General features: G+C 37.6%; 1 protein-coding gene across 2 annotated transcripts in view; it reads left to right on the forward strand.

Annotated features, from left to right (window-relative positions):
• LOC106682780 (tubulin beta-2 chain) overlaps nt 1-9903 on the forward strand; it is a 14105-nt gene extending 4202 nt beyond the window's left edge. For both annotated transcript variants that reach the window (XM_014423825.2, XM_014423826.2), the window contains 2 exons: nt 5694-5823; nt 9567-9903. In XM_014423825.2, the coding sequence (XP_014279311.1) occupies nt 5694-5823; nt 9567-9829 (393 nt within the window). In that variant the 3' untranslated portion in view covers nt 9830-9903. The remainder of the gene's footprint in view (nt 1-5693; nt 5824-9566) is intronic.
• Nucleotides 9904-11364: the final 1461 nt, after the last annotated feature.

Below are 11364 nucleotides of genomic sequence, written 5' to 3' on the forward strand. Positions count from 1 at the left end.
AGGCTCATAAGCTTACAAAATTCCAAACAAACCTGAGGTACACAAATGATAATATAATACAAAATAAAATAAAACATAATGACTACAATATTTCTTACAACTATTTACAGATGTTCCTAAAACTTTAACTAAAAATGCACTTCTGGTTCCACTATTTACACTTCGTCAACACACACCTGTTCTCTACACGTACAATAAAATAAAAGGATTACAAAAAATACTATCTTCGTTTGTGCGCGGAGATGAGGATACTCCAGCGTTCTACGGTGTTCTCGATATGGGGAACTTCAATTGTTCAATGTAGACATTTCTTCTTTTTTTGGGTTCGTTTACGTTCTCTATTGTAACCACATTGTGTTCTCTTATGAAAATCACCCGGAATGGACCCTCGTATCGCTGTAACTCTTTACTCCGATTTGTCCCAACCCGGCGGTAGACATTGTTCCGATTTTAATCTCCCCCCTAATGTCTCTGAGGTTTAAATTCTGGCGAGTTACCCTTCTGTTTTTTTCTCGCACTATCCTCTCCCTGACTTTCCGCCACGTTTTGGTTAGTGCCATACCGTTATTTACAACCTCCCCCCCCCACCACCAGCTGTGGCCCTATAATTTCGTCGGCGCCCCCGAAGCCCAAAAAGAATTTCGAAGGGTGAAAATCCGGTTATCGTGTGTATTGAATGATTATAGGCTGCCACTGTTTTCGCCATTGCTTCGTCAGGCTCTAACCCTTTATTCAACTGATAGACTATTAGATGGTCACCAAGGGTGCTGTGCAATCGTTCTATTTCCTCTTCTACCCATGGGATGACCTGCTGTGTTTAGGTGCCATTCCACGCCTGGCGCTCTCATTTCCTCCCGGATCGCACTGTTATCGAATTCCCTCCCTGCATCCGATGAAATCCTGTCGGGATTGCCGTAGAACTGGAACCACTGTCTCAACGCTCCTAGTACTGCCTCTGCTGATTTTCCCTTAACGAGATGGGACATAGCTGCTTTACTAAAGAGGTCCATAGCCGTTATCCATTTATACCCCTTCCAGGAGAAAGTGTCCATTTGAAGGTCTGCAAGCCGTTGGTGTTTCTTCCTGTATCATTTTTGGTGTGTGCCGGTCATATTTCGTGCTAAGACACACGTCACACGCACCTATGACGTTCTGTATAATTTCTTCATACCCCACCAGAAGTATCTGCGTTTCAGGGCTTGCATCGTCTCGTTCACACCTCTGTGATTCGTCTTCCCTTGATGATACGCCAATGTCACTTCCTTCTGCTGCTCCTTGTCCCGCATTGTGTCAATCATCCTCAAGCAACGCACGAACACGCGGTCTACCCCTAACTGTTCCGATCGCCAGAGCCTTTTTATTTTCTCCCAGATAACCGCATTGCCCACATAAATATGATAAGTCCGCCCGGCCTTCGACGCATCTTTTAGTGCTCAACAAAGGAGGTCTTCCAGATCATTTGCCTCGGCTTGTCATTGATGATTTCATTAACTTCCTCCATTTCCACGGGTCTCCAACCGGTTGAACTATCGTCTTCCGATAACGGGCCTCCTTCGTCTTGCTCCTGACCATCCCTAGTTCCCTCTTCACCTGGCATTCACTCTCGCAGGAACTGCCTCACATCCCCGGAAGGCTCACCCCTATCTTCCTCGATGGCATTTACCATAAGCGCTCGAGATAGTCAATCAGCCACTACGTTTTCTTTCCCTGGTTTATACGATATCTCGATATTGTATTGATTGAGAAGCTCTTTCCAACGGGTAACCCTCGCAGAGGACTCCTTCAATTTCCCTACCCATTGGAGGGGGCGGTGATCGGTCTGTACCCTGAATTTTCTCCCGAATACAAAGGGCCGAAAATGATCTACAGCCCACACTATCCCCAGCAATTCCCTCTCCAGCGCGCTATATCTCGTTCGGCATCCGGAAGTCGTATGCTTGCATACGCAACAGGGCGCTCCGCTCCTTCCCCTTCCTGAGATAACACCACACCAAGTGCGTACTCGCTAGCGTCTGTCGTAATAGTGAATTGCCGTTCAAAGTTAGGAAAGGCAGGACAGGTTCCTTCTATAATTGTTCCATACACTGGGTACCAAATATTCTGCCATTTCTGGCACAAATCTCCGATAATCGTTCAGGGTACCTAGCAACCTCCGAACTCCCTTAACATCCCTTGGCACGGCCATCTTTTGGATCGCTTCAATCTTATGTGGATCAGGTTTGATTCCCTGTCCCGAGATCACGTGTCCTAAAAAATTAATTTGGGCACGACCTAGAACCGACTTTTCCTGGGACAGTTTCAACCCAAATTGTCGAATCCTCTGAAAGACCTTCTCCAGATGTATTATATGCTCCTCTTCCGACTTGCTAAACACGAGAAGGTCGTCCATGTAGACCTGACACATGGATTCATTCAACCCGCGTAAAAATTCATCCATCAGGCGCTGGAACGTTATTGGTGCGTTTTTCAACCCGAACGGCATGCGGGTGAATCCATAATGACCCCTCTCAAACCCCCCCCCCCGTTTTGTGTTTGTCCCTGGGGTGCATTCCGTTTTGGTAATATCCAGCTTTAAGATTAAGGGTGCTGAATATGGTTGCTCCTCCTAATCTGTCTAGAATGTCCTCTAGTCTCGGGATCGGATATTTTTCGTCCACCGTATTCTCGTTAAGCTTTCGATAATCTATCACGACTCGGTATTTCTCAGAGGTTTCCCCTGGTAGACTCTTCTTCTTCACAGCCCACAAAGGGCTATTGTATGGCGATGTACTATCCACTATTATGCCTTGGGCCTTTAGACTCTCTAATTCTTCCCGAATTTGTTGTCGCAGCGCCTGAGGATATCTTCTTTCTTTCACGTATGTAGCCATATCTCGCTTTAATGGGATTTCATGGACCGTATTCCTCGTCTTCCCCAACCTATTTCCCTGCTTGAAGAATATATCCGTGTATTCCTCCGCTATTAACTCCCTCCAGTTACCCGTCTTGTTAACCGCCCCTACTTACCCCGCGGTATCCCTCCCCTCGCAAGTTGCTGACAAATGAATTTTTTTCCTCCCAACCGAATATCCTATCGGTTTTCCACATTCCTTATTCGCGCCCCCACCTTCGACAATAAGTCGCAACCAATTATGATTTGATACTCGCGTGGCATGTTCCCCACTACGTGCATCATTAATTTACCTCCGTTAACCCCCCATTCGCCCAGATCGATAATGACTTCCCCTTCCACGTTACAGGGTCCACCCAGGGTGATTAGCTTACAATGACATACCTGAACATTGGGCTGGGGTGTCCTCTCTCCGATTCTCAGCTTCTTCAGCGCTTCTCGACACACGATGGTGTTGGAGCTCTCTGTATCGACCAAGCACCGTGCTTCTCTCACTTCGAAATAGGCAGGCCGCTGCTCTCGCTCCCCACATTGCAACTCACCATTGTGCGGCCGCCGCTCTGTATACATTCTCTTCAGATCTCTTCCGTGGATCCTCTCCTCCCGTTTGCTCTCCCCCATCCATTTCTCGATGTGTTTAGCTGCCTTGTCTCTCCATCCTCGACCTCTGTGCCTGATGCCTCTGATATCTCCGAGATGTCGCTGCTTGACTCGTCTGGTCTATGTGGCTCTCTTCTTCGCCTCACTCTCTGCGCATTAACCTCCATGGGCTCTCTCAGGTTCGCCTCTCTCCTCCGGTACATATAGGGGCATCTTCTTGTTATGTGACCCTCGCTCCCACATTCGAAGAATCTGGTACGAGGGCATTGGGCCACCAGGTCACCCGTTTTCCCACATCCGCGGCACCTCCGCTATCTCTTCGACCGTTGTTCCTCGGCTTAGCCTGATTCGTTCTTCTGACGCCTGAGCCTTTTTCCCTGCCGACATCTCTCTGGTCCTTTCTCCTCCACGGCGCTGGATTGTTCCTCGGGCGGGTGTACGTCACTCTATTCCACCCCCCTTCCTGGTGTCTTCTTCCCGGGCGCTTGCATCTATCATATCCTGGGCACATTCTCTAAACGTGCACTCCCGTGGCAGTCCTTCTTGCTCGTTAGTTTCCTTGGCCAGCTGTACTTTCAGTATCACGTCCAAAAAGTTCTTCTTCCATTGCACCACCTCCGCTTTGTGTCTCCCTCATCTTCTCTATGACTAGATTGAAATAGGCAAGTAATGATGCCGCATACTGTCTCTTCGACTGACCTAGCTTTCTTCTCTCGCGGAACATATAAAAAATGTTTTCCTCCGGAATTTCCTCTGATTTGTCTCTGGTTTCTATGGATCCTAGTTAGGCTATAGCTGTCCCTCATTTGCCACCCTAAGGTTACTAAGCATGTTCTCAAAATGTTTCTTCCATTGTTTTATATATGCTTCTTCTTCAGAAAGAAGTATACGATCTGCATTCGTACATACCAATGGTAATTTTTATTAAAAGGTTCTTTATTTCTATTAAATTGTTTTTGTAATATTTGTTGTAATTTTTCGTTGTACCTAACTATTTTGTTCGTATCTTTTCTATATATTATGACTTTATAGGCAATCCAAAATTTTGCCATTTGTTATAGCAGAGCATTTCTCATCGAACCATGGTATTTTGAGCTCAATATTTCATTAGCATCATTGCTTAGGAATTCAAATGCTGCATGAAATATTGCTGAGATATAATATCTGGCCCATTCTTTATTCATTCCTTCATCCAAGTGTAATCCAGTTTTATTCAAGGGCAGCAGCATACTTTCTCTTTAATCTGCTGGTCCTTTAATTTCTCAACAGCATAGCGTTGCCTACCTTCTTATTGCTGTCATATAATAGAACTTATCATGGACCTAATGCAGATAATGCCCACAAAGTAATCTCCCAACAAAGTTCTCCTTTGCACTCTACTGTTGATAGAATGTATTTACTACTGATCCTAATAATGATAACGTAATTTTGATTTACACTTTGACCGTTCGTGGGAATCAATGTTCCATGTATTGCCTGATGAAGAAATAGAGTGCTGGCAACCATAGGTTTATGTTTAATAATATATAGTCGAATGTCGAATGAAACTTATTGCATGACGCAACACTGAGTGAATATTTAGTATTAAAACAAAAAATGGAATAAGGCATAGTTTTTGGTCGGAAATAAATTCTATTTGTTGATAAGTAAAGCTCGAATATGAAAGTTTGAACTGAATAATTACATCTAGTTAAATTACAATTGTTTAGTTTCTATTTAGAAAATTTTTATTAACCACCCATTAAATTCAAACAACTTTAATTGGTAGCACTGAACGTGTTCTCAGCAGTTACAAATTATATATGAGGAGAAAATGGTTGGGGGGTGCGGTCAGAATATAACACAAATAAGTTGGAATAACCTATTTAATAGTGTCAATTTAGCCAGAATTTCTAGCGTCTATCAGGGCTAAGAACAAAGTACAATATAGCAACCAATGAATACAAAACAAAAAATATAAACAGAACGACATATAGTAAATAATTGTACAGAATAAAATTTAAAAAAATAAAGTGATGAAAGAATTGGAAAATAAAATGCATATATAGGTAATTCTGTATATTCTGATCGCACCTCCAACCATCTTCTTCTCATATATATTATCCACGGTCAACTATCTTTTCATCGTTACAAATTAGAGTTTATTTATTTTTTCCTACGCTTACTAATTCTGTTTATAAATGATTTAATCTATTTGGTTCAGATTGACCAGGAGTTGCTGGCGGTTCAAGACAAACATTCATCGTGGTTCGCGGAATGGGTTCCCAACAATATAAAAAACGCTATTTGTGATATACCACCTCGCGGAACAAAGATGTCGGCAACTTTTATCTGTGAGTAAAAAATATAATTTCCATGGAAGTGATCATTCTGCCGCTTTATTCGTTACAAACTTCAACCTGGAATTGAAGTTTATATAGGCCTTTATGAAAAAACAAAGCGAGCATTGAATGATAGTTATAATTTTTTTATGAACTTTGTTTCGGAGATGTAAACTACGTGGCACAGTAAATATAGTTTCCGTGGTTACTGTGGCCTTATTCTGGTTTACTATTAAGATTACTATTAATAAGACAATAAAAAAATTAATCTCCCTCAACATTGAGGTTTAACATAGAATAAGCAAGATCAGAGTATATCACGCTATTTAGTTTGGAAATAGCAACGGGTTCGAGGTCCCGTAAGTTCATCGATCATTCGTATAGGCAAAACATCAAGTTGTAGCAACACACTACCTGCTGGTCTAGACTGTAACTATTACAGCCACCAAAACCGCTATCGGTCCCCGCCAAGATAGCTTCAGTTCGTTTCACCTTGTAGCAACACCTATGTTTTCATTATTCATTCATTGTGTTCATTTATTTAGTAAAATGTAAATATTTTTATAATATTACATATAAAAATATTCAATAGTATTATAATTGTAAATATGTTGATTTAATAAATAAAGTACCTACGTATCTCTTCGTATCTATAAGAATAGTACCCGGTATAACGAAGTTACCTTCCTGCATGACCCGGCGTCTGGCTACCCTCCGGGCTTGCATTCCTCCTTCGTACCTACAGGAATAGTACCCTGTAAGACAAGGTCACCATCTTTAGAGACTTCAGGGCTGGCACCCGTAAGTCTCATCCTGTCTATTCACCTCCCTAATCAACTACGTTAATTATTTTGAACACACATTGTCGAGGCCTTCTGGTCAAGAGTATATCTAATGTGATTTACATAGTTCTTTAATACCTGATAACAGAGAAAATTAAAGAGGAAGAGGAGGAAGGTTACGGTTATAATCAGTGTTTTTTTTTTTTATAAACAATTATTAATCAAACTGAATATGAATTTGGAAAACCGTCCATTTAATCATAAATATGATCTTTTATGAGATAGAAGTAGAAGTTTTGTTGAGTGCTATTTCTAACAATTTGGTTCATCGACTAAGAAAATTCGTTTCTCCAGAATTCATGCTTATAGTACAAGAGCCCAATAGGAGAAAAAAGGCAGTTATCTCACTCCAATTTTTTATTACTTTAATGAAAACTATGCATAATTAATAGCCAAAATTGATGAATCTGCCAAGTATAGAATAAAAAATGGTGGCTGTTTCAAAGTGATAAAAAATAAACTAATTTTCATTCGGAGCTCTATATATTAAAAATTAGGAACACTACAAGAAAATCTAAGAGAACGTCATTTAAAGAAGAGTAAATTTTCTAAAATATCAGCCCTATTAGAGTTATTTACGTTACATAGTTTTCGAGATACAGCTTTTTAAAAAGCAACATTTCATAAAAATGTATGGGACGTGCTGAAAGATCAGTAGTTAGTGAATTAATTTTGAAAAATTTATATCTTAAAACCCGTTTGACGTACAGATGTCTATTAGCACTCAAATTAAAGCTAGTTTAATCAGCTATAAAGTAGTTTATGATGTTTATCTTCCCAGGAGTGATAGTTTACATGTAATTTGCTAAAAAGAATTGATTTATAGTTGTTCGAACAAATTTTCTTTTGCCAAATTTATATTCATATGTGAATATCATAAAAACTTCCCCTACGAAGGTAAGTGTAATAAACTACTTTATAGTAAGTTAAATTTCCTTTATTTTGAGTGTTGGCAGACATATAGGCGTCTTATGGGTCTAGAGATATATTTTTTCAAAAATCCAACATTTTATACGAACAATAGAAATTAACATTTTGTGAGATTATTTTGTCAAATATCATAAAAACTACTACTCCTACAAAGATAAATATAATTAACTACTTTGTAGTAAACTTAACTAGCTTTAATTTGAGCGCTGGCAGACATCTGTATGTCCAATGGTTTCTGAAATCAAGTTTTTCATAAATCAAACTTATTGTCCGAACAACTATAAATCAATTTATTTTAGCAAATATCATGAAAACTAACTACTATTCCTACGAAGGTAAAATACATAAACTTCTTTATAGTCCATTAAACTAGCTTTAATTTGAGTGCTAATAGACATATGTACGTCACATAGTTCCTGAAATATAGATTTCTCAAAATAAATTAACTAACTACTAATCTTTCAGTAGATTTTTAAGAAATTTTGCTTTTTAAAAAGCTATATCTCGAGAACTATTGGACGTTAGCTCTTTCAGGCCTCATATTTTAGAAAATTTACTCTTCTTTAAATAATGTTCTCTTATTTTTTCTAGTGATGTTGGTAGTTTTTAAGATATAGAGCTCTGATTAAAAAATTAAGGTTTTTTAAAAGTTTTGAAACAGCCACCATTTTTTATTCCACCTACCTATACTTGGCAGACTCATCAATTTTGACTAGTAATTATACATAGTTTTCATTGAAGTAATCAAAAATTGGGGTGAGATAACTGCCTTTTTTTCTTCCCGCCTCTTCTACTTAAGCATGAATTCTGGAAACGACTTAACGGATTTTCTTAGTCGATGAACCAAATTGTTAGAAATAGCACTTAATAAAACTTCTACTGCTATCCAATAAAAGATCACATTTACGATTAAATGGACGGTTTAGCTAGGATATAGAAACTGGGATAGACGAGGGGAGAGATAACCAAAAGGGCTGATTCGAGTTACCTCAATGGTGGAAGGAACTAGTCTTCAGACATTGTTCAGGAAAATATCACGTCAATGAAATACGACTTTCCCGACCTAGCGGGTAACAGTTATGAGAGAAACCAGCCTTAAAAACTTGAAGATAAGAGGAAATGAAGGTGGAAGCTTTTACTTTAATGACTCCGAAAGATACTTCAGATAAGTAATCGTACATATAGAAATGTAATGTAGCCAAGTTTGAACTGGAATCTAAGTAACAGTTTGTAATGGAGACTGCTAACTAATTCATCCAAGTCGGATATTGCTATTTGTTTATAAATATTCTTGTTTAACAACTTTATTGATAAAATGCTACATGATTAGTTTTTTTTCTTCTGTTGGCTCTAAAGACCGTGCGTTATGGTCCCATGATAAAAGTAAACGAGGAAGGGTCATCAGTCCTACGCCCGATCAGACTGCCGTAGTTGCCTCCAAAAGGCTAACGGGCTCACAAACCCATAAGATGGGCCCGGAAATTAACTCAAATAATAAACTTTTTATTTTGAGCCAACGTTTCGCTCACTTTACAGGACCTTCAAAATGAAGGAAACTTTGATTTGATTTGAAACACCAATTTCTTTATTGTTCAGGATGGTAATACTTCCCCTTACTGTATATTTCCTAAACAGGAAAATGGGAAATGAAGAAGTTTATTTTAACCTTTAGTTTAATGCCTTACAAAATCTGTATGCATCTAATGTTGCTTACTATTACAAATGAGATATGTTAACAATTATTTTATGTGACAAAATATATTGCCTAATTCTATTTCATACACCCTTATCATAAATCGAATGTCAGAGAATCAATTGGTGACTAACATTTTCCTGTCTTCAAGGCCTAGACTTATTTGCATATCAGTATTAGAAATAAGCTATAATAGATTTTTTAACTTAATTGTTTCATAACAATAAAACATTATTATTATGGTATTATAACTAATTCATAAAAATAAAATCATATTCTCATGATCTTAGGTAACAATACAGCAATAACAGAAACATTTAGAAAACAAGTGGGTCGGTTCAGGTCTATGCTGAAGAAGAAAGCATTCATTCATTGGTACACAGGTGAGGGGATGGAAGAGAAGGAATTCATTGACGCAGAGACGAATGTCGTTGACCTTATATCACAATATGTCCAGTACCAAGATGATAAGGGTCAGTCTACAATAGAAATAGGTGAAGAAAATGAACATGAAAATGGTAAGGAAGAAGCCGATGATGATGATGATGATTAAGTTTCTGGAAATTAATGGTCAAAAGAAACACATTTATCTTAATTAAATTATTGTAAAATATACAAAGAACTTTATTTACTTATTTTTTGAAGGATAATGTTTACTCTATCACAATCAGTTAATGAGGCCAGTAACCACAGTACCTATCTTGCCAAAAGGAATTCTAATCTAGATTCCTTGCATCATTTTTATTTTATGTATATAATTTGGACAAAAAGGAATGAAAATCAATAGCAACAGGACTTTACACTTAACAGATCAAAAGGTGGTAGCAGTTATCTAACAAGGTAAGTATGCTTCTTCATTGACCAATTGAACTTTACCATTGTTTTTTTATCTACTCGTCTTGTTTCCTTACTTTTTAAAAAAAATAATAATATTGGATATAATGGTAGGGAGTCCAGTTCAAATTCAATCTTTTAAGGACAGATATACCCATCTTCATATGATTACATCATGAATATCCTGTCCCTTATTCTTATTATTACATCCTAGAATGGTGTAGTTAGATACTTTACTCCTCATTGAATTTAAACATCTAGTTATCCTAATTAAACCATTATGACACCCTTGGCAGGAGTAAATAGAATTAAAGTGTTGCCAATCTGTCACATTGATGCCATTGTATGTAAGATTAACGCACCCAAAAATGAAATCCATCAATACTGGCCACTTGGAGCCAAACATTTAAAAAAATGAGGGTCAAAGACATTGTATTCAAAAGAAATTGTAAAGATATATAACTAAATCCATCTAATATTATCAATTTTAAAAAGATGAAACCAACAGTTGGTACTTCCCTTTTAGTTCTCCAGTTGAGGAATTTAGGGATATGATATCTTACTGATGTATTTCTTGGTTAAAAGATTACAGTGTTCACAATCCAATTACAGAAATGTCATTTTGGACCCGTAAATAAATTTTTCTAATAATTTTATTTTGCCTCACATGTCCATTATAGTAGGTTGACAACACCTCAATCAGTTACATAATGAATCAATATGTGTACTAGGCTTAAAGAATAAAATAAAAAAACATTCTGAGTAGTGAGCATATCATTATTTTCGACAGAACTAAGTCAGAAAATTATGGGTGATATTAAGAACAGCAAAATTGACTACTTTGTAACTGAAGGAAATTGTTAATAATGATTTTAAGCTATCCTGCACTGAAGTAGAGTGACAGGCAGACGCTCTTGCTTTGGGGTATTCCATAATTATTAATTATAAATTCCTCCATAAGGGAATAACTATCAATTCTCTACTAAGTAATTATGTTTTATAATCATTAATAGTAATTAAGTAACAATAAAGTATTGATTATATTAAAAACTTATTTTTATTACAAAATTTAAAACTACCTTTTACCACTGAATAAATCATTCTGGGAAAAACCCAGCAAAATATGGCCAATTATAAGCAAATGGTGATTCCAATTTAAAAATAATAATGTTCCTGCATTTCAGCAAATATGTAGACAGTGAAAAACATACACAATGACTTTATAAAAAAAAAAAAATAATGGTTCTTCTTGAA

This window comes from Halyomorpha halys, unplaced genomic scaffold (assembly GCF_000696795.3).
Source record: "Halyomorpha halys isolate HHAL.00 unplaced genomic scaffold, Hhal_1.1 Scaffold441.1, whole genome shotgun sequence".
Classification (NCBI taxonomy): domain Eukaryota; kingdom Metazoa; phylum Arthropoda; class Insecta; order Hemiptera; family Pentatomidae; genus Halyomorpha; species Halyomorpha halys.